The 25,059-nt window shown below is 59.6% G+C and overlaps 1 protein-coding gene across 2 annotated transcripts; it reads left to right on the top strand.

The window, feature by feature from the left end:
• MICALL1 (MICAL like 1) lies at positions 1-24,994 on the top strand. 2 transcript variants are annotated; one of them, XM_042993240.1, is made up of 18 exons: positions 1-299; positions 4,426-4,474; positions 4,957-5,098; positions 5,233-5,367; positions 9,242-9,330; positions 10,644-10,786; positions 12,318-12,763; positions 13,388-13,445; positions 14,346-14,728; positions 16,136-16,554; positions 18,253-18,387; positions 19,006-19,132; positions 19,272-19,362; positions 19,524-19,597; positions 22,255-22,369; positions 22,570-22,616; positions 23,568-23,626; positions 24,766-24,994. In XM_042993240.1, exons 1-18 carry the CDS (start codon positions 154-156, stop codon positions 24,769-24,771), a joined length of 2,664 nt encoding a protein of 887 aa, XP_042849174.1. In that variant the 5' UTR covers positions 1-153; the 3' UTR covers positions 24,772-24,994. The 2 variants fall into 2 exon arrangements, with proteins under 2 accessions (XP_042849174.1, XP_042849175.1); XM_042993241.1 differs by lacking the exon at positions 5,233-5,367 and having other exon boundaries at positions 3-299; positions 23,568-24,994.
• Positions 24,995-25,059: the final 65 nt, after the last annotated feature.

The raw sequence follows: 25,059 nt of genomic DNA on the forward strand, positions 1-25,059 counted from the left end.
CCAGGCCGCGGCCCCGCCTCCTCCCCGCCCTGCGCCCGCCGCCCGCGGGTCGGCGCCCGCAGCTCGGAGCGGCGCCGGAGCTGGAGCCGCCGCCGGAAACCGGCCCGAGCGGGGCCCGGGGGTGAAGCCTGATCCCGGCGGCGCCCGGAGCTCATGGCGGGGCCGCGGGGCGCGCTGCTGGCCTGGTGCCGCCGCCAGTGCGAGGGCTACCGCGGCGTGGACATCCGCGACCTGAGCAGCTCCTTCCGGGACGGCCTGGCCTTCTGCGCCATCCTGCACCGGCACCGGCCCGACCTGCTGTGAGTGCCGGGGTGGGGGGAGGCGGGCGGGCCGGGGAGTAGGGCGGCGCGGGCCCGAGCTGGGGACCCCCGCCCCCCTCAGTGACGCGGAGCCCGGGCGGTGGCAGGCGCCGCCCCCCGGAGACCGAGACGCCGACCCTGCCGACGGCCCCGAAAGACTTTGGAGGCACTGAGCACCCGCCACCCAGGGGGCACCCCCCCCCCCCTTCCCCACGAGGCCCCGCCCCGCCCACTGGGACACCGAACCTGTCCCCCATACTGGTCCGTGGCCTAGGGGCACCGACCCCGCCCATAGGGCACTGATTTCCGCCAAAGGGACGCTGAGCCCCCGTAGGCCTTGACTCTCTCTGAAGGGGAATCGAGCTCTCCTTGGGGACCCTGGGCCTTTCCCCGCACCACAGTGCTCTCAAACAGGCGCACTGAGCACCTCCCTCCCGGAGAGGGAGGCATTGAGGCCCGTCCCCTCTGTGAGCGGTTCCCCTTGCTCACTTCTGTGGTTCCCCCATGCCGTCTTGTCTCCAGCCGGGCACAGAGGAGACCCCCGTTAAGAGTGGTTGGACGGATGGATATACACCCCCTACCTCCCACCGCAGTTAGGACACACATCTGCCTCCCAAGTGTGTGCCCCACAGCCCTGCTGTCCTCAGTGGGGCAGGGTGGCTGAGTGAAGGCTCATAAGGTCTGTCTGACAGCCACCACGGGGCTGCTCCAGGGTGGGAAACGGCCCCTTCTTACCCCCAGCTGCCCAGTGGGGTTCTCATGGAAAAATTTATTCCGACCCCCACCCCCACCCCCCTCCCCCGGAGCAGTTGGCAACTTGGGGCTTTGACCTCAGCTGGTCCTGCCTTGGGCCCTGGAACCTCTTCCATTCATTCATTCACTCATTCATAAGACACCAAGTGAAAATTAAGCTGGGGCCCGCCACTTCTGGGGCTTCCTGTCTCATCTGCAGCTTGAGACCAAGAGGTCCTTGCCTCTCTTGTGGACGGCGCCCCCGACAGGGCTCCCCGAGCCAGGCAGGCTCTGCAGTCTTTCCGTGTCTGTTCCACGGCAGACCTGTGCTCGCCCTGGGAGCATCTGGGGGGGCTCTGATGAGGGAGAGAAGGGAGGAGAGGATCGCCACAAGGATTCCATGGTGCAGATGTGCTTGGTTCACTCTGTACCGGTGGGGGGTACAACATCTGCGTGCCGTGGGGCCCTGTGTTGGACCCTGGAGCGGAGGGTTTGGGGGGACGTGGACGCGGAAGCGAAGCAGTTGAGGTGGAGACGCACACGGGCTTCTGCCTGCCGTGGGACATGTGACAGCTGCAGTAACACAGACACAGGGTGGGTGAGCTCAGGAGTGGGGCTTGGAAGGAGGGAGGAGAGGGGCACCCACATTGGACCCGTGTGTTGGAAAAGAGGGCTCACGGGATCTTCTGTTTGGGCTGGGGGCGGGCCTCGAGGCGGGAGGCAGGGGACAGGGCCAGTGTGTGAAGGGACCTGAGAGTCAAGCTAAGCTTGTTGGGCCTGAGCTTACCAGTATCAAAGTGCAGGCTGTTGGGTTTTGTTCAGCTCCCACGTGTTCTAAGTGGGTGACCTTGGGTAAATCACTAGACCCCCCCCGCTCCGGGCATCAGTTCCCTCGTCTGTAAAGTGGGGTTGATAATAGGACCGACGTCACAGGATTGGTTTGAGGCAACGAGCGTGCAATTAACAGTAGTTATTGTAAGTTGTGTGATTAGAGAGTCGAGTATGATGAGTGTGTGTTATTCCTTCCTTTACTCAACAAGTGTTACAGAGTCACCACTCTGTGCTGGGCCCTGCCTGGTGACGGAGATGGCAGGAGCCAGGTGATGGCAGGTGCCAGCCGGAGGGGGCCACCTGAGCAGAGACCAGGGGAGGGAGCACTGCTGGGACCTGTAACGCGTGGCAGGGGGGACCCGGAGGTACAGCTGGCCCGGAGCACCAGGCTTGCTGGCTCAGGAGGGTGGATGGAGCCACGGGGGGCTTTGTGGGTTTTAAGCAGGGGAGGGCAGCTCCCCTTCTGCGAAGAGATCCGGAATCCTGTCTAAACATTCATTTGTAGAGCAGGCCAGTGCCCGGGCTACCAGCCCATTGCGCAGCAGAGAAACTGAGGCCCAGCTGCCACATGAGGCGTAAGGAGGATCCCCATGAGAGTAGGGGCAGGGTAAGGGCCGAGGGCAAGAATCATCTGAAAGGTTCAAGCTCTTGGAGCTGTGGGCCCTGCCTCCGCTAGGGGGTGGGGTTTGCCCTCCTGAAGGGGCTGGTTCATTGTTCCCCACCCCTGCCCCCCTCCCTTGAGGACAGAGACCATGTGGGTTTCATTTTTCGGTCCTTCGTCTCCCCCAGAGCCAAATAGAACTTCCCAGGGTTTTTGAAAACTCTTAGAGAATATCTGTGTTACTAAAGTCCAGATGTTGATGAGGGACAGAGATGGGGGTGGGGGAAGAAGCTGGAGGAAAAATTAGTATCTCAGGGGCCCTTATAGTTTTCACACTGTTTCCGGAATTTATTCATTCAGCGAACATTTATCGAGCACTTATGAAGTACCGGGAATGACACAGGGCATGGAGGGCACAGGGTGAACAAAATGTGACCCCAGCCTTCTAGGAACACTGCCAGGGAGGCTGAAATAAACTGCCAAGACTAGTTGCCTTTGTCTCATTGGGTCTCTGAACAAGCCTTTGCTGGGGCTGGGCTGGCGACTGCTCACCTATTCACAGAGCAGGAGGCTGAGGTCTAGGGATGTGAAATAGCTTGCTTATGGCCAGACTCTCAGGCAGTGGCAAAGCAAGAGGACCTAGGGACCCGGCTTTGGGGTCGGGGGAGAGGGAAGCGACCCGGCCAGATGTGGCAAAAGGGCTGAGGCTCATACGTAGTCAGCTCCCCTGTCCTAGTCCACCCAGCCTTGGGGCACCTCCCTCTGGGGTTCTCAGGCTCTCCTTTCCTGCCTCTGCCCACGGTTCATTGTCTGGGGCAGAAGGAGAAAGGCATGCCTTCCCGCTCCCTTGTATCACCGAGGCCCGCCCTTCACCCCGCCCAGACTCAACCCTAACCCTCCCCACCAACCTGGGAGGTGGTCTTAGAGCTCCCCCAACATACAGATGGGAAAAGGGAGGCCGAGACGACTGGTGACCTGCCCAAGGCCACACAGCCAGGCCCGGAAGAGCAGAGCCTGGGACCCTGACCTTGGAGGAGGTGCTGCCTGCTCTGGCCTCTGGGCTCACCGTCTGGGAGAGTCAAGGCGGCACTTTTCATCCATAGAAGGGCAAGGCTTTTGGCGGGGGCACCCGGGAGGCTGACGCGCAGGAAGGCTGTGCGAGTTGGTGTGGCCTCTCTGGGTTTGTGATATGCAGAGGAAAAGTCCAGAAATGTGGCTTCTCGAGGCCGAGTGGCTTCCCCTCTCTGGGTCTCAGGGTCCTCATCCGTAAAATGGGATAAATACCTGCCAAATAGAGTTGCTACAAAAATAAATTCCAGACAGGAACTCGGCACAGGTCAGCCATCTGTGGCTGTTCCTGTCGTTACAAACATTAGTCCTGGTCTTAGTGTTGTCTTTTTTTTTTTTTTTTTTTTTAAAGCTTATTTGTTTTGAGAAAGGGGGGGGGGAGAGAGAGAGAGAGAGAGAGAGAGAGAGAGAGAGAATCTCAAGCAGGCACAGCACTGTCAGTCCACAGCCCAACTCGGGGCTCGATCTCACGAGCCATGAGATCATGACCTGAGTGGAGATCAAGAGTCAGACGCTTAACAGACTGAGCCACCCAGGCGCCCCTTAGTTTTGTCTTTGCCACTGACTCAGGACTCGGCTTTCTGGTACAGTGAGAGGAGGGATCTTAAACTTGAAAGCTTGGACTTGGGCCCCGCCCCTTCAGAGTGATTTCCAGCCTCTGCTTGGATGCCGGAGGGGGCCATGAGCTCATCCTCTGCCCCCTCCTGGCAGACCTGGCTTTGTGAGCATGTGCTCGTTGCCTTGGTTTCCTCCTTGACTGTCCACAGACCCCTCCCCCAACCCTGCTGAGGCCCCCACTGGGTGGGATGAGGTCGGGGCCACTGTTCCTTCCAGACTCCATACCCCTGCCCCAGTCACCTCCTCAACGCTCCTCCTCCCCTTTACCTTTTGCAGAGATTTTGATGCGCTTTCCAAGGACAATGTCTTCGAGAACAACCGTTTGGTGAGTCCCCAAGCGGGTGGGAGCTCTGTGGGCTTGTGGAGGCTGTGGGCGTGTGGAGCGGGGTGGGAGTGGGCAGGGGTGTTGCAGGGCAGGAACTGAGGCAAGGGGATCCTGGACCAGCTCCCTGAGAAGCTGCTTTGCACTGGGGCCCTGCCTGCTCCTCTCCCCACCCCCTTCTTCCTTCTGGCCCCCCTGTGTCTGGATTACCAGCCGGTCCTCCTCCAGACCATCATGTGGGACCAGAGGGGAGCCTATGGTCTCAGACCCTTCATCCCGCTGAGGGGAGCTGGGCCTAGGCTGAGGGCCACCCACTAACCCTGCCTCCTCCTCTTCTTCCTGTTGTGGCTGCTTTCATACCCACTCGTGCACCTGCCCCCGCTCCCCCCACTGCCTCTACCACTCCGCCTTCCCCCACCCCCGCCCCCACTCCTACCCTTACACCCTCCCCTCTACCCCCCACTCCACACCTGCCCTCACCCCAGGCCTTTGAAGTGGCCGAGAAGGAGCTGGGGATCCCTGCTCTCCTGGACCCCAATGACATGGTCTCCATGAGTGTCCCTGACTGCCTCAGCATCATGACCTACGTGTCCCAGTATTACAACCACTTCTCCAGCCCGGGCCAAGGTGAGAGGGGACCAGCCCTACAGGGAGGCTGGTCCTGGGGGTGGGGCCGGGGATGTGCAGGACTGTTTTTCTGAGCGTTCAAAGGGGCAGCCGGGGAGGCAGCACATCATTTATTCACCAGATGATTCATTCAGGCACTGACATATGGACCGAGCACAACAGCACCGCGCTGGGCCCCGGGGGTGCAGCCGTTCACGATCACTGCCCTCGTGCAGCTCACAAGTCTCCTGGGCAAAAAACACCCAAACCAATCGCGGAACAAAATGAAGGTAGAGAGACAAAGCAGGGCGAGTTCATTCGCTGCCTGTGAGTTCACCTCTCCGGCACTCGCCCTCACTTCCTGTTTGCTGAAACTTCCCTGGGGTTTTTCCTCCCCAGCCAGCGAGACCTTCAAGGTCTGAACGCTGAGAGGCTGGGGAACTGGGGGTGGGGCTGGGGAACTTGGGGGAGCTACAGGGTACTTCTCTGCCCTGAGGTTACTGGCTGCTGAGCCCCCTGCCCCGGGGCATCCTCCTGCAGAAACGGCCCTTGAGGACAGCTGGGCCTCTCCTTCTGCTGAGAAGAAATGCGCCCAGGGGGGGCCCAGAGGGGAACCGAGGAGCTCAAAGTCACGTAACAGGAAAGCTGAATGGCTGGACAAGAATCCAGCTGTCCTGACGCCTGTGCTGGGTCCCCGGGGGCCTTGCCTCCGCTCTCCATGTGGACCATCCCAGACAACCTCTTTAAAAAAAAAAAGTGTTCTATAAAGACAGATTTTTTTTTCTTGCTAAGAGTAAAACATACTTCCTATAGAAAAGGGAGAACGTAGAGAAGAGCATAAAGATGAAAATAACCTGTTACCCACCCAGCCATAGAGATCGATAGTATAATTGAACAGATACCATTATGTTTGTTTTGGTAGAAATCAAAATGAAAGTATTTCCTGAGCACCGAGTCCTTGGTGAGAGGCAGTAGGGTGGGCATTAAGAGCACGGACTTAGAACTTCAGCTTTGCCATTGACTCTCTGGATGACAGTGGGCCACCATGGCCCTCTGCCTGCCTCAGTTTCTCCTTTGCGATGGGGATAAGAATAGCACCCGTCTCTTAGGATTGCTGTGAGGGGCGAGGACCTGTGAACCTGTCTGGTCCTTATTTAGGACTCAAGGTTGATACTGTGACTTCTTTATTTCGTTGGTTAGAGTTTTAGCCTGTTTACCCAGAATTACAATTCAGTCTTACCTTCTGGAAGGTCCCTTGTTTCCAAACCCTCATCTCTTTCAACTGAGCTCTTTTCTGGAGGGCCACCCTTCCGAGGCCCTGTGAGGTGGGAGGGGCGGGGAAGGGCCTTCCACGATACTGTTGCTCGTGCCCTCTGTATTCTTGGGTCCTCAATGGGCGACCCTGGTGGGCCCAGCTCCCCTCGCCGCTCTGGGTGGGATCACCCCCGTTCTTATTGCTAAAGGCACAGTTGGTGCTTTTCATACAACTTGGCCCCTAAATGCAAACCATTTTTATCCCACCTGATGTTCAGCCCACGGAAGCAACAGCAATGTGTCCCCACCCTGGGGGCAAAGCTGGCTGTCAGACTTCCCCAGATGGTCCTGTACTGTACTTCCTGGGCAAGTGGAAGGATTTCAAGGGCGATTTTGACTAGACTTGACTTTCGCTGGACTGGGTAGCTTTGGAACCTGGCCCTGGCTAAGACACCACAGCGCCGTGCCGAATGTTCCCCCCTGCACCAGGCTCCGTGGTGCCAGTGACCCTGGGCACGGCAGCTGACCCCTGCCCTCCAGCAACCACGGCGTGGTCTGGAACCAGAGTGTGAGTGAAGGAAGCCCGGTGGCTGTGCGAAATGGGCAGTCCCAGCGTGGCACGGGTGAGGGTCATCCTTCTTAGTGGGGCCCCTGAGGGTCTCTCCCGTAGCTCAGTTTGAGCCGCTCGCTGCCCCAGCCATGGTCATAGTGAATTGTTTTGTGTTTTGAGTCCATCACATCCCTTCTCTGCTAAGCCTTTCTTCGTGGTGATCCCCCAGCCCCACACGCCATCTTCTGTTCCATTTTTCCCACCCACGACGTTCTTTCCTACCCACCTTCCCATCTTCACATTTTGCCTCCTCTAAGCAGCCTGCCCTGATTTACAACCCCACCCCCCCCCCCCACCCCCGGTGCTCTTATGGCTCCAACACCTGGCACTTGATCATTCATTTAACAAATATTTAAAAAAAAAAATTTTTTTTTTTAACGTTTATTTATTTTTGAGACAGAGCATGAACGGGGGAGGGTCAGAGAGAGGGAGACACAGAATCGGAAACAGGCTCCGGGCTCTGAGCGGTCAGCACAGAGCCCGACGCGGGGCTCGAACTCACGGACCGCGAGATCGTGACCCGAGCCGAAGTCGGACGCTTAACCGACTGAGCCACCCAGGCGCCCCTCATTTAACAAATATTTACCGAGCCCCCTAGGGGGTGTGCCAGGTGCTGGGGAGAGAGCCGAGAACAGGAGGGAGGGAGAGAGAGCACAGGTTAACAGTAGGTAGTTTAACTGCAAAGAAGTCTGATGAAGGAGACAAATCACGGAACTGGGGTAAAAACCAGTGGGAGGATGAAGAGGCTACCGGACGAGTGGTCACAGAGGGTCTCCCTGAGGAGCTGGCATCTGAGCTGAGCGTTGGACAGAGAGAAGAAGGAGGGCATTTGAAGATCTGGGGAGGAATGTTCCAGGCAAGGGGCAGCACAGGGGCCTGTGTGCTTCAGCGGGGAGTGGGCGGGACAGAGGGGATGAGGACAGAGGGGGATGATGGAGGGTGCTCCTCGATTAGGCTGCCCCGCTTTCAGAATCTCTGACGGTGACTCATCACACACGTTCCCATCACAGTCCAAGTTCACGCATGTGAGTGTCACTGAACCAAGTTTCAGGAAACGATTCTTCCCCTTAATGACATGTGATACACGCAGGGGCGCCTGGCTGGCTCATTAGGTAGAACATGTGCCTCTGGATCTCAGGGTTGTCAGTTCAAGCCCCACGATGGACGTGGCGAGTACTTAAAAAACACCACCACGGCCGTGGCGCCGGGGCCGCTCTTGATTTCAGCTCAGGTCATGACCTCAGAGTTTGTGAGTTTGAGCCCCGTGTCGGGCTCTGTGTTGATGGTGTGGAGGCTGCTTGGGATTCCCTCTCTCTGTCTCTCTCCAAATAAATAAATAAACTTAAAATAATTCTTAAAAAAAAATAAAGTTTGTCAAATGATATTTTAGACTACAGTAAGGAACTTGGGTTTTATTCTGAAAATTATCAAACCGTAAAATTGACTTGTTGGGGTATATGGTTTTCTGAATTTTAGATTTTTATTTTATCTTATTTTATTTTATTTTATTTTATTTTTACATGTTTATTTATTTATTTATTTTGAGAGAGAGAGCTTGCGCACAGCGTGAGCAGGGAGAGGGGCAGAGAGAGAGAGGGAAAGAGAGAGAGAATCTCAACTAGGGTCTGTGCTGTCAGCACAGAGCCCGACATGGGGCTCGATCTCACAAACCTGAGATCGTGACCTGCGCTGAAATCAAGAGTCAGACGCTTAACCCACTGAGCCACCTGGGTGCCCCAGGTTTTTATTTGAATCATGGGGGTACAGAGTAGGCGCTCAGTGGATATTTGCTGAAATCATAAAGGGGCGGAGTCTCAGAGGGGGCTGGTGGGGTATGGTGGCGTCTTTTTTTTTTTTGCTTGAGGGAGTGCAAGCAGGGTTCTGGGCCACAGCAGCCCATTTTCCTGAATCTTCAGACCAGCGCCACGTGGCTCCTCTCTTTTCCTTCCCTCCAACCCCCTTCCCCCGGTGGGAAGGAAGCCACTGGTCCTGCCGCATACTGGGCGCTGCTGAATCTGTGATCCTACTGTTGCCTTAGCGTTTACGCTGCCCCTGAGCGGGAGGAGTCACTGTCCCACTTAGTGGAGGCTCAGGGAGGTTAACTAGCTTGCCCTTGCCCTTGGCTCGGAAGAGGAGGTGTCCGCTGGCCAGTGTGAAGTCGGGGCCTGCTCTGGTCCAGCTGTGTTGGGTGGTCTGCCCAAAGGCGATAGCTGTGGAGCTCAAGTTATAGGCCAGGTGGGGGCCTCCTAGGACTTCAGGGTCTCTACCTGCCTCAGGGTCTCCCTCCTGTCTCTTGGCAGCTAGTGTCTCATCACCTAGAAAGGCCCAGGCACCCTCCTCCCCGCCATCCGGAACACCTACTCCAGCACAACCAGGAGACAGGGCTCAGGTAGGCAGATGCCTGGGGTGGGCGGGCTGGGGCCACTGCGGGGTTCATTCTTGGGGCTTGTCCCATTGGCTTTGGCCGTAGAGCCTCATAGGCCAGGGTGGGTGAGGGGGCATGGGTCAGATTCCAGTCCCGTTCTGTGGGCAGGGAGCTCCTTTTCTTTCTCCAGGGCTTGGGGTAGAATCAGGAGCTGCCAGGCCTGGGAAGGGGGCATAGGACAGTCTGCAACACTGACTTTGCCCTCGTGGCGCTGGCAGGATTTACACGTTATCATAGAGCAAATACTCCCCAGATTCCTGTTGAGACAGGGTTTTAGCTTCCCAGCATGTATCCTCTCCACACCTCTGGGACGTCGGTATTATGTGTCGAGAAAACTGAGGCTCCGAGAGGTTTCATCACCTGTCCAAGGCCGGTCCCCTGCTCCCAGATGTTTAGAGGAGCCACACTTCAAATGTGGATAACACTTCCCGGTGTGCAAAGGGCTTTTCCCCCTTCCCAGCTTCCCCTTGCTGGAGGGGCTCCTGAGGGACGGGGAGCTGGTGCAGCCCGGTGAGCTGGGGCTGAGACAGTCAGGGGTTCTAGGATTCCGTCTGCAGGAGGGAACCCAAGGCACAGAGGGGTATGAGAAGCAACCTCAAGGTCACAGTGCTTGGAAGCGGAGAAACCGGGATTTACATCTGCAGCCCCAGGAGGGGAGGCAGAGAAGGCAGACGAGGTGGGCCTACGAGGACAGTCACCCTTCAGGGGCCAACCTGCAGGGATGAGAGAGGGGAAGGGGTAATACAGCCAGGAGCCGTCTTTCTGGCCGGGAGGGCCCCAGAAACCGGAAGTCAGGATTTTTGTTTCCATTCTGACCCGGTGACCTTGAGCCAGTCTCTCCCCCTCTCGGGGCTTCAGTTTCCTCATCTGCAAAGTGGTGACTGTCTCCCTCTGCTCCTCCGGGGCTCTGATGAAGTACATTACTACTGCAAAGCTGATGCGGACGTGGGGGGGCAGTGGCTTTTTAGGGGAGGGGGACTATTCTTTAAAAAAATTTTTTTTTGAGAGAGAGAAAGAGACAGAGTGCGAGCAGGGGAGGTGCAGAGAGAGAGAGAGAGAGGGAGACACAGAATCCGAAGCAGGCTCCAGGCTCTGAGCTGTCAGCCCAGAGCCCGACGCGGGGTTTGAACCCACGAACCGTGAGATCATGACCTGGGCCGAAGGTGGACGCTCAACCGACTGAGCCCCCCCGGCGCCCCGGAAGGGGGCTTTTCTTAACGGGGTGGCTGGTGACCACACCTCTACCCCCCCCCCATGTGCCCACCCTGTCCCTGCAGGGTGAGGAGCTCTCCTCCGGCAGTCTGTCAGAGCAGGGCGCCCACCGGACCCCCAGCAGCACGTGCGCAGCCTGCCAGCAGCACGTGCATTTGGTGCAGCGTTACTTGGCCGAAGGCAAACTATACCACAGGCACTGCTTCCGGTGAGTGGCGGGGGGAGCCTGGGGGGCAGTGGGCTTCACTCCCCCCCCAGCACCCCATTTCCAGGGAGGGAGATTCCATGGATTCAGCGCCTCAGGGGGCCAGGCACGTTGTGGGGCTCTTCGTGCCGGAACATCTTCCTTATCCCCATTTTACCGATGAGCACACTAAGGCTTAGTGAGGGGAAAAGCCTCGCGCCGGCACGGAGTTAGAGAAGGAGCTGAGCTCAGGGGTTCTGCCTGCAGCGCCAACGCTCTCCGAGGCTAACGACCTACTGACAATTCAGGAGCTGCCTTAAACGCCCTTGAGAAAAACAAAAAGGATTTTTAAAAAATCACGACTTGTTTTCAATGTGTGGCTCCCAGGGGAAGTCACGTGTAAAGAAAATGGAATAAGAGACAAGGAAAAGACAGACAACTTAGAAAACGTAGAAGAACAGTTTATTTATTCTTAATTTTTTTTAATGCTTATTTATTTTTTGAGAGAAAGAGAGAGAGAGACAGAGTGTAGACAGGGGAGGGGCAGAGAGAGAGAGAGAGAGAGAGAGAGAGAGAGAGGGAGACACAGAATCCGAAGCAGGCTGCAGGCTCTGAGCTGTCAGCACAGAGCCCAGTGTGGGGCTTGAGCTCACAAACCGTGAGATCATGATCTGAGCCTTAACCGACTGAGCCACCCAGGTGCCCCAATTTGTATTTATTTAGTGTTTTATTTACTTTTGAGAGACAGAGACAGAGTACGAGTGTGAGAGGGGTAGAGAGAGAGGGAGACACAGAATCCGAAGCAGGCGCCAGGCTCCGAGCTGTCAGCACAGAGCCCAGTGCGGGGCTCGAACCCATGAACCGCGAGATCATGACCGGAGCCAAAGTCAGATACTTAACTGACTGAGCCACCAGTCGCCCCGGGAAAACATTTTATATGTTGCGAAAAAGCAATTAGAAAATAGTCGAGAGGCCAGTGACTGAGTTACACAACATGCATTTGACTCTGGGTGAGTTTGTGTCTATGTGAGTCTGTGTGTGTGTGTGTGTGTGCGCGCGCGCGTGTGTGGTCGCATGATGGCCGGGCCTGGAACCCCAGGGGCCTGATGGCAGAACTGAGGTGTCACGAGGGAAAAGTCTCAAGCAGGCCCATCGTTACACCAGCACAATCACCTTTGGCCACGAGCGCGGTGTTTTAAAGACTTTTCACAGTGTCTTCCAGTGGAAAACACGTTTGACACTGTGAGAGTTCTGACACGTGCCTGAATAAAAACCTGTGTAAACAGGTGCGCAACTGGCATTAGAGTTCCCTAAAACAATATAGTCTCGCTTGTGCGATACACTCTGATGCGTCGTATTTCATTCTATTTCCTAAAACAACACCGGCAACAAAACCCACGTTGCCTGGAAGCCCAGCGTATTGAGACAGAATCCACCTGGCGGGTGGGAGGAGGGGAGGGAGGGAACGGCCTTGGCTACTGGGGGAGGAGTGGCCGGGGTCCCGGGCCCGGTGCCCGGCTACGTCGACGCGCCCACCCCACCTTCTCCCCGGCAGGTGTCGGCGGTGCTCCAGCACGCTGCTCCCTGGAGCTTACCGGAGTGGACCCGAGGAAGGCACCTTCGTGTGTGCGGAGCGCTGTGCCAGGCTGGGCCCGGGTGGGCGGTCGGGGACCAAGGCCGGGCCGCCTCTGCAGCCGAAGCAGCGGCAACTTGCAGAAGGAGCCGAGGATGTGGACGGAGGCGGCCCCGGCCCTGGTGCACCTGTCGGGGCTGAGGTGGATGTGCCCAAGGCCGGCCCCGAGGCCCGGCCCCAGATCCCCACCAAGCCCCGGGTTCCAAGCAAACCGCAGGAGCTGGGCAGCTCTCCGGCCGGCCGCCCCACGCCCGCCCCGAGGAAGGCGTCTGAGAACACGGCCCCGACGCCCCCCACGCCCCGGCCCCGGTCCAGTCTGCAGCATGAGACCCCGGGGGAGCCGGGTGGCGGCAGCGGCTTAGTAAATGGTGAGCGAGGGTTCAGGGGGGGCCGGGCGCTTGCAGGGGTGTGTCTGGGGTTTGACTGTGCGTGTGCATTGGGAGCACTCGTGGAGGCCTGAGCTGGGCCCTGGGGCCGGATGTCCTGCTGAGGCCGATCTGTGCCGTCGAGGCACTGCCAGCGTCAAGGGGGAGACGGGCACAGACGGAGGGGTTTCCGGAGAATGTGGGAGCCTGTCACGACGGGGGAGGGGGGGCTGTTGTGGGTTGCCTGGAGGCCACTTGGGGGTCAGGGGGAGCTTTGAGGAGAAGGTGATGCCGGGCCTGAGTTGAGGCAGTGTTTCCTGTCCGCACTGGGGACGTGTCCGCGGGCCACTCGGGTTCCCCCTTCTCAGCTGAAATGCAGATGGGGTTTCCGGGTGCCCTGGCCTGGCCCCTATGACCGTTCTTTACCCGTCACCTTTGGTGCTTATCTAATGTCCCTGAGTGCCGGGCCTTGGAGGTGCAAGGTTGCGGGTGAGGTCTCCACGGCTACCTGGAGTCCCGGATCTGCCAGGTAGAAAGGGAGGGCGCCCCAGGTTCCCCAGTGCCCGACTCTGCCGCCTTGCCCACAGCCGCCCGTGGAGGCCTGTCTCACTCTCCTTTCCCATCTAGGAAGGCTGCACGAACCCCCCGTCCCCAAGCCGAGAGGGACCCCCAAGCTGTCTGAGAGGTACGCTGGCTCTGAGAGGCTTTCCTGCATCGGAGGCCCTGGTGGTGGGAATGGGGGTGTTCCTGGGACCGGGGGGGGGGGGGCGAGGCCTCCCGTGGGCACATGACTCACCAGCACACGCTCCCGAGGACGCGCAAGGTTCACTCTGGGTGGGGTAGGAGCGCTGTGCCCGCCTCTCCTTCCCTGAGGCTCCCCCCGGGGTCCCCACTTTGGGGCAGTAGTCTGGTGGAGACAGTGCCCCCGGGGCCCCTTTACCTCTCCAAGCCTCTGCTGCCCTGTGAACGTGGGAGAGTGAGGCCTCACTCAGAGAGCTGTTGTGAGAATTGGCAGCTGAGTCCAGAAAGACCCAGAAAAGCTCAGCTCTGTCCCTGGCTCAGGCCCTCCACCCCGGGACCCTGCGTCCTGCGTGCGGGCATCTATTTCCAACTGTTCTTTGGAGCTGTGCTTCCCCTGTGTGCTCTGTGAGGGAGAGGGTGGGCCCCAGCTGAAATGGGAGTGCACCCAGTGAGCGCTTGCTGTATACAAGGCACTCTGCCCATTGGATCCTTATAATAACCTTGTGAAGTGAAGACTGTTGTCCCCCTTTCATAGGTGGGCGACTGTGGAGAGAGGCTGGGTGACTTTCTCAGCCTCATGCAGAGAGCCGCTGTGGGTCCTTTCCTGGGCTGGGCTCATGGAGGCTGTGTGATGTGAAGGTTTACGCTCTCTGGGCCTTAAGGGGCCCAGCCGACGTGTGACTGTAACAGTGCATTTCGGCCTTGGACCCAGACTGGCCCCCCCTGGGCTGGGAGAGAAGGGTGCGGTCTCTCGTCTACCTCCTCGGAAGGAACTGTCAAGAGAGAGGAGGCTGCTGTCCCCCCGCCCCCTAATGGTTTCTGCCTCTTCCCCACCTCCGTCCAGGACACCAGCCCCCAGGAAGGATCCCCCATGGATCACACTGGTGCAGGCAGAGCCAAAGAAGAAGCCAGCCCCCCTCCCCCCGAGCAGCAGCCCCGGACCTCCAAGCCGGGACAGCAGGCGGGTGGAGAACGGAGGCGTGGCGGAGGTGACCCAGCAGAGTCAGGTGACAGCTGGCCTGGAGCCCAAGCCCTACAACCCCTTCGAGGAGGAGGAGGAGGAGCAGGAGGCGTCCCCAGATGCACCCGGCCTGGCCACAGGCCCCGCCCTGGCCCACTCGGAGTCCACACCCAAGTCCCTGCACCCCTGGTATGGCATCACCCCCACCAGCAGCCCCAAGACAAAGAAGCGCCCTGCCCCCCGAGCGCCCAGCGCCTCCCCACTCGGTGAGTGCCATCTCTGGGAGCCCCCCCGGACAAAACTCGGGGCTCGGCTGCCTGGGTCAGCCCAGGGCTGGGGAAGGGTGTGTGGTGCGGTGGGATCCCCGCCGGGCCAGGGGCCACGTGTGTCCTCTCATTTAATTCGAGAGCAAACCGGTGAGGTGGGTGGTCACACTCCCATTCTGCAGGTGAGGGCACAGAGAGGGTAAGTGATTTACCCAAGGCCTCATAGCACGTAAGCAGCAGAGACAGGATGTGTCAGGCAGGAGGCTCCAGACTCTGTACTCCTAACCCTTCGTAGTGCGCCCGCAGGTGAGGTGTCGTGAGGGTTATATGTGCGCCCCAGCCAGGGGTTCAGCGCAGCCCGGCTCGCGGAGAGCGTGCGGCAGGGGTTGGCTTGAGTCCGCCTGTCTAGTCACCACCCTCCAGTTGCCGGGCACCTGGGACTCTGACCTGGCTGTGTGTGACACATGCGTAATGACCTTGAGCAGTTCCTTCCCTGTGTCCGTCTTCAGTCTCCCCGTCTGGAAGATGGAGGTGGCGGGCCGGCCCCAGGGCGCTGTTCCCCCCTCCGCCCATTGCGCTCTCTCGCGTCCAGGCACGTCATGGTTTTTGTCGCTCATCGTCTTGCGGGTTTTCTCAGGCCTTGGGCCTGGTCACCTTCCACCGCGGCTGGGGGGTGGCCCTCAGGACCTCAGCGGGAGCCCCTTAGACGGTGGGACTGAGAGCACGTGCTCGGTTCCCTGCTCCGGCCCCTGCTGGAGCCCTGGGACCCTGGAATTAAGGGTGGCTGGCAGCTTCCGGATGCTTCGGGCGGGATGAGTGCTGAGTCCCACATAGCTGTGTCAATCCGAGCCCTTCCCGGGCAAGTGCCTTCTCTCTGGGTCTGTGGCCTCATCTGGAAAACACAGATGGTGGTACTTCGAAGCACGGTGTCCATCATCCACGCGAGGACTAGCGCGACACGGGGCGGTGCCTGGCCAGGGCCGGCCGCTGCGAGGGCTGCGGGCTCCTTCCCTCTCCTGCTGGTCGGGGCAGAGGAGAGGCCAGCCCTGATTCCGTCTGCCCTCCCCTCCTCTGGCAGATCTGCCCCTTCCATTGGGCTTTGCCTTGGGTCAGATCGGACGTGGGCGGGGAAGTAGAGGCAGCCGCCATGTGCACGAGGAAGCGGGGAACAATGTGGAAACCCGGGACGACAGGTGTGCCATGAGGTGGCACAGCGCATCCCAGAGTGTGGGGGATGAACGCGGATGATTTGGCCCCTCCTGACCTGGGTCCTAGCACGTTGCTGGGAGTGCCTCGACTGGACGCGGGAGGACGTCCAGGGCCTCCCCCAGCCCTGTGGGGTGTGGGGGGCGTGAGGTGAGGCTGTACCTCCTCGTGTGGCGCTCACGTGCTCGTTTGTTTGCCCAGCTCTCCACACCTCCCGCCTCTCACACTCGGAGCCTCCCTCGGCTGCCCCGTCGCCAGCCCTCAGCGTGGAGAGCCTGTCCTCCGAGGGCCCCGGCCAGACCCCGCCTGGGGAGCTTCTGGAGCCACCGGTCGTGCCCAAGAGCTCCTCAGAGCCTGCAGTCCACGCCCCTGGCACCCCCGCGACCTCTGCCAGCCTCTTCGCCAACTCCTCCTCCCTCTCCTCCTCTGGGGAGCTGGTGCAGCCCAGCACAGACCGGATACCCCAAGCCAGCCCTGGCCTCGCTCCCAACACTAGGGGCAGCCCGGGGCCCCAGCCAGCCAAGCCCTGCGGTGGCGCTGCCCCCACGCCTCTCTTACTGGTTGGAGACAAGAGCCCCGTGCCTTCTCCTGGAACCTCATCCCCGCAGCTCCAGGTAAAGGTGAGTTCTCCCCGCCTGCTAAGAGCTGCTGTCCTGTCCGAAGGATCTGTCCAGTGGTCTGACTTATTTACTGACCCGGATGTTTCCCTCGGCCCATTCACGACTGTATTTGCGGAGGCACGGATTCATCCACCCGTCCACCCGTGCATCCGTTCCCCTGTCCCCATGCCTGGCCCTTCGTGTAGTGATGCGTCCGGGCCCCTGTCTACTTGCCTGTCCCGTGTACTTGTCCCATCGGGACCCCTTCACCCAGCCACCGTCTGTCTTCGCATCCTTCTGTCCACCTCTCCATTCTCTGAGGCCCTGCTTCTGCCAGAGGCCCCCTCCCAGGCTCACCCCAGGCTCTGTCTCCTCTTGGGGGTAGAGTGGGCAGGGGGCTCGTTTTGCAGGTGACCTTCGTGCCTGTTTGTGTAACTGTTTCTCAGTCCCGTGCCAAGGACCGGGGGTCATTAGGGATCAGGACATTTCCTCTAGGCGTCTAGTTCCTGAGGGCACCTCTCTTGTAGCCACAGTCCTTTTGGGCCACCAGGTTCTGATGGTCCACATCTGCGCACTCTCTGTAGCCCGCTGGGGCCCAAGGCTCGTGCAGCCCCCGGGGGCAGGGTGGCAGGACAGCTCATGGGGGTGGGGGGTGGTGGCCGTAGTCATGGTCTGATGGACCTGACAGAGGATAAGTCGGGGGAGAGGGCTGAGCTTTCGGTCCAGACAATTTAACCTGCCCCGGCCTGGGCAACGGCGTCCTAGCCAGCCCCGCCACCCGCCTGCTGTGTGACCTTGAGAAGGCCCTGCCCCTTCTGTGGGCCTCGGACTGCTCTGGGGAGGCCCAGGGTTCCTTAGGAGGGGCAGGTAGGGGAAGAGGTCAACTTTGGACACCTTCCCCTTCAGGCAGCTCCTTTTAAACGTCTTCTTCCCATCCTGGGGTGTGTGTAAGGTTGGCGTGACAGTTGGTGCTGAAAGGCTGAGAACCCTGAGGAGCTTGGGGGCCTCGGGCTGTTTGGTCCTGCTGGGCCCCTGCGGGCGCTGCCCTGTGGGAACCAAACCCTGTCTCCTTGCCATGCCTGGACTCAGGCCCTGGTACTTTCCCTGCTTTAGAAATCCCAGGGCAACTGCCAGTCCAAACGAATCCCTGGGCTGGCACAAGTGAGAGGAGCAGGGCTCCCTCCAGCCTCCCTGAGCTGCTTGGAGAAAGTTGGGTAAACACTCCTGGGAGCACTGCAGGCCTCAAGTGAGACCTTTCCGTGGGGCCCACGATGACCCCTCTGTTTCCGATGAGCTGGGGAGAGCAGTTGGAAGACGCTGGCGTCACTCGTATTGGCAGGCGAGGCCCTGTCCCAGTGCTGGGGCGGCCTGGCTGTGCTGGCCTCGGAGGGGGCAGGGGTCTCCACAGAGGGTCAGACAGATGCAGGGCTGTGGATACGTGGAGGGGGGTGCAGCAGAGAGAGGGTAGGGGTCTTTCCTGGACAGGGAGGAAGCCACTCTTTTCCTCCATCTACTGGCCAGATGGAAGGTGGGATCTCTGCTTTCACACTTCCTGGCCGGGCGGTGCTGGGCAAGGAGCTTCGTTTACCTCTCTGAGCCCGAGTGCCTGTTAGAAAAGGGTGGTTGTGAGGCCTGAATGAGCTGTCTGGCAGAGGGGGGCAGGGCTTGTCTTACTGCCTCTTCCCCAGACTTATCCTCTGCCATTCTCCCTGCCTTTAGTCTTCCTGCAAGGAGAATCCCTTTAACCGGAAGGCATCACCCACAGCATCCCCAACCACAAAGAAGGCCACCAAGGGATCCAAGCCAGCCAGGCCACCTGCCCCAGGACACGGCTTCCCACTCATCAAGCGCAAGGTACCAGCCACTCGGCTGCCTGAGCCCTGGGGAGCCCCTCCCTTGGCCGCCTCAGGCATCCCCTGGGGCTCTCCCAGAGGCTGCCTGTCTGGGCAGCTGCCCTCGGATGCCCGGGGGTGGCCTGGTCGGGAGGTTTAGCTTGCAGCCAGGGGGATTTTGAGCAGACCAGCTGTTCTCAACCGGGCGCAATGAGTGATGCATTTAACTTGTTACTAATAATAGTTCAAGGATCAAAGCACTCACATGATATACTTGTAGTTAAACAGATTAGAGCGTTCTCGAGTTTGTCCACTAGGGTCACTCTCTCACACTGTGGTATCATTTCTGGAGGGGCAGAGAAGCGGGGGGAGGGTTGCCACGAGAGGCAGGAAGTTGTGCCTCCCTCTGGGTGTGCCTGTTGGCGCTGGCTGGGGCCAGGGGCATCAAGGGGCTGTGGCTGTCCCCACAGCCACCCTTCCCTGCACTGGGATCCTGTACCTGGCCACGCTGGGGGGTGGGACACAGCCTAGGGCCCGGGTCTGTGGTGGCCAACGCTGGCCAGAAATGGCTAAAGCTCCTGGAAGCGGGCAGGTGGGAGGAATGGGCTGTCCTTCAGGTCACCGGGGCATTGTCGGGCAGGTCCAGGCTGACCAGTACATCCCCGAGGAGGACATCCACGGAGAGATGGACACTATTGAGCGCCAGCTGGATGCCCTGGAACACCGTGGGGTCCTGCTGGAGGAGAAGCTTCGTGGCGGAGTACATGGTGCGGGGGCTGCTGGGAGGGCCTGGCGGGTGGGACTTAGGGGTGACGGGAGGCTCTCTCCCTGGGGGCAAGCCCCGATGGCTTCTTCGGGGGCTGGAAGCGCCGCCAGCCCTGGCTTCAGTGGGCATCTGGCTTCCAGAGGGCCGTGAGGACGACATGCTGGTGGACTGGTTCAAGCTCATCCATGAGAAACATCTGCTCGTGCGGCGGGAGTCTGAGCTCATCTATGTGTGAGTGCCCCCCCTCCCCCCCACTTGGCCCCCTGCTCCGGTCCCCAGAATCCGCAGAGTTTACAACGGAGAATCTTCCCTATGTTCCCTCGTCGCTGACAGCACAGGGCAGGGCAGCCATGCAAGGGGCAGGGTTAACAGTCATTGTTCCTGCCTTCTAGTTTCAAGCAGCAGAACCTAGAGCAGCGCCAGGCGGATGTGGAGTACGAGCTGCGGTGCCTTCTCAACAAGCCCGGTGGGTATGGGGACACGTGCTCCTCTGGCACCCGCCCGGGGGGCCTGACGACATTTAGGAGTGGGCTGGGTGCTGACCCTCCAGACTGGGGATAGGCAGACGCCGGGAGCAGGGCCAGAGGAGGAGAGCGCCGGGGGGGTGTCGTCTGGGTCACGTAACAGGTGGTACACGGGCTCGAGCGATGGCAGGACAGGGAACGGCATGGCCGGTGTGGGGTTGCGGACTCGTGGCATCAGGGGTGACAAGGCTCTCAGGCAGCACCAGGCCTGGGAGCAGGCTGGCCTGTTTGGGCTGCTCCCTCTCCTGGAACTTGTGGGTAGAGCGGCACCCACTGGGGAGGGCCTTCAGGCTCCAGGGCCCGGGGCTGCCCCAGGTGAGTGGGTGACAGCAGATGCCTGGCCATCAGGCTAGAGCATGGCAAGATTGCACCAGCGGTGGGAGGGAAGGTGGGTCCCCTGCACAGTGTGGCTCAGCGGGACCCTGGGAGTGGCTCTGGGAGAGGCAGGAAGGGCCTAGAAGGGTGGAAGGGCAGCGGGAGGGATCGGGTGTGTGTGGAGTCACATGGTCCTGTGTTCTGCCACTAACAGGCTGGGAGCAGTCCCACTTGGGCTCAGGTCATGATCTCACGGCTCGTGGGTTCGAGCCCCGTATCGGGCTCTGTGCTGACAGCTCAGAGCTTGGAGCCTGCTTCGGATTCCACCTCCAACTCTCTGTCCCTCCTCTGCCTGTGCGCTTTCTCTCTCTCTCTCTCAAATATAAACATTTAAAAAAATTTTAAAAAACATGCTGGAAGCAGAGGATGGGGGGTGTGTGGGGGGGCGCTGTTTAGGCAGGTTTCTCAGTCTCTCTGAGTCTTAGTAGCTTCAAGTGTAAGACAGGATAAAGGTACCCACCTTGTAGGATATTCCTGGGACCAGGAGACAGTGGGTAGGGAAACACTCCGTGCCCTCTGAGGGGCTGATGGTTGATGGTTATTACATGTGGCCGAGTTGGGGTCTTTGGCCATGACGTGTAGTTGAGCCACAGCTAGGCAGAGAGATCAGAGGTATCAGGGCTCTTGACCACTTCTTGGTCCAGGCAGTGGACCTCACTGTTCCCATTTCACAGATGAGGCAATGGAAAGCTGGAGGTTGAGAGTCTTGCCCACTGGTGGGGGGGCTGGGCTTCTAATCCAGGTCTCTGACCCTGGCCTGTTCCTGGACACACAGCCCTTCCTGTCTGCTGGGACAGTGGCCCTGCCTCTCCACTGACTGAGGAACTTGGGGGGCTGGGTGAGACCCAAGGCAGGAGTGTCTCTGGAAGCCACTCCCCTGCTATCTGTGAGTCACTCCCAAATCTCCTGGAGGCTGGGGCACGGCCCCCATCCCCGCCCCCTCCCACCATGCAGAGGGAGCCACAGTGACATTCTGTGGCTGGGGTGGGCGCAGCACCTGCACCCCCAGGCCAACCTGGGCCTGGGCATATTGTGTTGCTTCTCCAGCCTTCTGTGTGATGGCAGCATGTCCTGGGCTTGTCATCCTGTCCCAGATGTTGCCTTTGCAGAGATGTTGCCTTTGGTTTATAAGGCCCCAGATGAGGTAGGGACCCACAAAACACCAAAAGGGCTGTGGCTTGGGGGTGTCAGGTTCCCCGGGCTCCAATCCTGGCTCTCCCCTTGCTGTGTGATACTGGTCAAGGACTTAACTTCCCTGAGCCTCAGTTTCCCCACATGTAGGTTAGGGACATAACCTCCCTGGGCCCAAGGTTTGGGAAGCGTCAGAGTAAGATTTGATTTGGGCCGTGACTCAGAAGCCCGTGCTGTCCCCAGAACTGTGCTGGGCCACCTGCTCCTGAGCTTTGGCAAGATGAGGTGTTAGGACATTGGGACAGGACTAGGGGGCCTCAGGATATTTCTTTCGAGACAGGGAGGCCTGTGGTGCCAGGTGTCGTGGAGGGAAGGCTAAGTGTGGGCACCCTTCCCCTGGGAAGCTATGGGCTGGATGAGAGGTAAAAAGGCACAGGTGGGCCCCTGGGTGGTCCTGTGGGATGGCTCGGGTTCTTGGGAGGAGGCTGGTGGGGCAGTAGGTACGTGAGACCTCAGGGACACCTCCTGGCTGGGCTCCCCGCCCCTAAGTTCCTGTCCCCTCTAATCTGCCCTCCTTCATGGCATTGTGTTAAGGTCCCGATGTGCCACTTGGGTCCACACACTGCCACACACTGCTTCTACTGTGCAAGGACCTAGGAGTCCCCTGTTGTCTCCCCCCCCGCCACCCCCCGGCCCCACTCTGGCCAGCCCACCTTTGGAGACTCTTAGCAGGCCCAGCCTGCATCCTGGCTCTTCTAAGAAACCACCTAGTGAACATTTGTGGAACAGAAGCAGGAATGCTTCGGCAAGAGCTGGTCTCTGTTCTCAGAACGTGTGTTGTACTTGCCCTCCTGGAGCCCCCTTGAAAGGTTTTTTGGTAGGCATCCTAGTATGCTTTGTCTCTGCCAGAACCACCTTCGTTTCCCCCAGCACTTGTCATCCCCACCCGCTGGGCCCCTCCTTTCTGTCCTCATAGGATCCAGCATGGGGGCAGCCCGCAGCCGCCTCAGCACTTAGGCATTGGTTCCTGGCTTCCTGGGAAGGCAGGCGGGTTTTCCCCCCACTCATGCCCCCGACCTTTCTCCCTGGGCAGAAAAGGACTGGACAGAGGAGGACCGGGGCCGAGAGAAGGTGCTGATGCAGGAGCTCGTGACCCTCATCGAGCAGCGCAACGCCATCGTCAACTGCCTGGATGAGGACCGGCAGAGGTGACATGGCTGGGGAAGGGCTACCCCCTGGGGTTCCTTGCCGCAGGGGTCCGGAGCAGGCCTGGCCAGCCCTGTCCTCACTGCCAGCGATCCCAGCGCACCCTTGCTCAACCCTGTCGGAGGGACTCAGAGGCTGGAAGGGACTGAGAATATCCGGGCCTTCCTCCTGTGCGACCCTCGGCTTCCCTTTCTCGTTTCAGGGAGGAAGAGGAAGACAAGATGTTGGAAGCCATGATCAGGAGGAAAGGTGAGGCCCTCCTGGGGCTCTGGTTCCCCAGAACGGTTGGCGGGCAGGTTGGACAGAGGGTCGGAGCGGATGCTACAGGGACGGCGTGTGCAGACTCCCAGCCTCTCTCTTGCCGGGAGGGCCGTGTGTGGCGAGAAGGGCTATGGCCTGGGCTGGGAGTGGGGGGGCTACAGGGAGGGCTGTGGTGGGCAAGGGGCACTTTCCTAGGGTGGCTGCCTGAAGCCAGGCATTCCTCCTTGACATCTGGAGCTGATCTTGGAGGAGTTGGCGGCCTCACACAGCAGTGCCTACCAGAGATGAGACGGTGCCCGGAATGGTGGAAAGGGCACTGGCCGCGGAGTCAGGAGACCCGGGTTTAATCTTGGTTCCACCAGTGACTCATTCTGTGGCTTTGTGGTTGGGTCTGGACTCTAGTCAGGCTGCTTGGGTTCCAGTCCCAGATCTGGAACTTACTAGCTGGGTGACTTGGAGCCCCAGCCGTTTCAGCCCTGTAGGCCTCCCCCTCCTTGTCTGCAGATTGGGGGTGATAGGGGCACCCCTTCACGGGAGGGCTATTCAGATAATGCATGTAAATAAAGCACTTAGCCCCGGGCCTGGCAACTACAAAGAGCTCTGTCGGTGTTAGTTCATTTCAAAGGCCCACATTCTCGTTGTCTATAGGCAGATGATTTCTGAGGTTCCTTCCAGCTCTGTCCGTGTTTGCGTTGTAACCCACAGAGCTGAGCACCAGCCTAGGGGTCGGGCCTTTTCATGATAAATCTTGGCCACGCTTCAGAGTTCCAGACTGTTTTCACATTCGTTTATTTCCGGATCCTTGCCAGAAACCCCATCCTGTAGGCCCAGAAAGGTGAAGTGACCTGCCCAAGGTTCCACACGAGGTGGAGGGGCGGAGCTGGGCCTCCGTCACGGCCCCTGGCCTCTCCCGACGTACTCCCCCTTTCTCTTCTGCAGAGTTCCAGAGGGAGGCTGAACCCGAGGGCAAGAAAAAGGGGAAGTTCAAGACCATGAAGGTGCTGAAGCTGCTAGGGAACAAGCGTGATACCAAGAGCAAGTCCCCGGGGGACAAGAGCTAACAGCGAGGGCAGCCAGCTGGGACTTTCACCCCTCCTGGCTCAGCCCCTGGGCTGTGCTCCACTCGAGGGTGGCGGGGGGGTGGGGGGCTCCCTGCTTCCCATCAGGATCAGTCCTGAGGAAAGATGATGCAAGGGGAGGGGGCCTCTCGGTGACAGCCTCTCCCTCCTCAGGGTCCTGTTGCTGGTCTGGGCCAAAGAGTTTTCTTCCCCCTTCTCTGAGCCATAGGCAGCTGTGGCTCAGCTCTGCCCAGTCTGGTTCTGGTGCTTCCAGATGCTGGGACTGACCCACGGAGCCAGCAGGGTCCTGGGTCCAGGATCCAGGGAGGGGCCGCGGCCCAGCACACCCGCCTTGCCCACCACTCAGCCCCTGCTGTGACGGGCAGCCCCTTGGTCCCTCCTCTTCCCTTCTGTACTGTGTCCAGCTGGGATTCTTAGCTGTCACAGTCCTGACCTGGAGGTCCTTCCGCCCGCGTGGTCCGCCCATGGCGGACCTCCGGCCGGGGTCTCCTGCCTTCAGGCCTCTGCTGCTGTTGGCAGGCCAGCACTCAGGGCTTGGTGGCCCTGGCTTCTTCCTGCCCCAGCCCTGGCTCTGCGTCCCCGTTTTCCTTTCCAGTGCAGGTGGCCCTGAATCTGTTTCTCCTCACTCAGGAGCTCTATTTATGAAGTCTAATTAGGTTTGAGCTCATTACTGTGTCCTCAGACACAAACGGGCCTGATGGACAAATCCCTCCCTCTGTCCCTCAGAGTTCTAGGAGGGGCCTCTCTCATTTCCCCTGGTTCCATAGGAAACCTCACCCCCCGGAGCCACGGGGCTGGGCGGCCACGCCGGGTGGATGAGGGTCTCTGGGAGGCAGGCCCCGTGGCAGTTCCGGTCCCCGATCATCAGCCGAGGGAGGATGTTTCACAGAGGTGCTAATCCTGGTTCCTTAACACATTGTAGTCTGACCCCTCACTTGGACCTCCCCCCACCTCCCCCAGGGCTGGGGATGGTGGGCCCGTTCCTGCGTGTGGCCGTCACCAGTCTGTCTACTCACACTCGCCTGTTGTCCGTTCTCTCCTAACTCGTTCCCCTGAAGGACTGATGGCCACTGACCCCACTGAGATGGCCAGGGGAGAGGAGGAGCCGATGGGGACAATGGCCTTTTCCCCAGGGAATGTGTCCAGCAGCTCTCGGTCAAAGCACTGTTGCTATAAGCTATCTCTGGGGTGCTCCGGGGCACCCCCCTCAGCACACCTCTGGGGAAAGTACGCACTGTATTAACTCACGAGGATTTTCCTCGCCAACAATAAACGGAGACAACCTCAGCTGCCGGTGCCCTGGAGCCTTGGGTGCTTTGCCCTTAGCCAGGTCTGCCTACTTCCCTGTGTCG

The sequence above is a fragment of the Panthera tigris genome, chromosome B4 (assembly GCF_018350195.1).
Source record: "Panthera tigris isolate Pti1 chromosome B4, P.tigris_Pti1_mat1.1, whole genome shotgun sequence".
Lineage (NCBI taxonomy): Eukaryota > Metazoa > Chordata > Mammalia > Carnivora > Felidae > Panthera > Panthera tigris.

Excerpts from the sequence above, each read along its gene's own strand:
- MICALL1 (XM_042993240.1), top strand. The coding sequence starts at position 154 with ATGGCGGGGCCGCGGGGCGCGCTGCTGGCCTGGTGCCGCCGCCAGTGC. Across the intron at positions 9,331-10,643 it reads AACCAGGAGACAGGGCTCAG|GGTGAGGAGCTCTCCTCCGG; the intron begins GTAGGCAGATGC and ends CTGTCCCTGCAG. Across the intron at positions 22,617-23,567 it reads AGCCATGATCAGGAGGAAAG|AGTTCCAGAGGGAGGCTGAA; the intron begins GTGAGGCCCTCC and ends TCTCTTCTGCAG.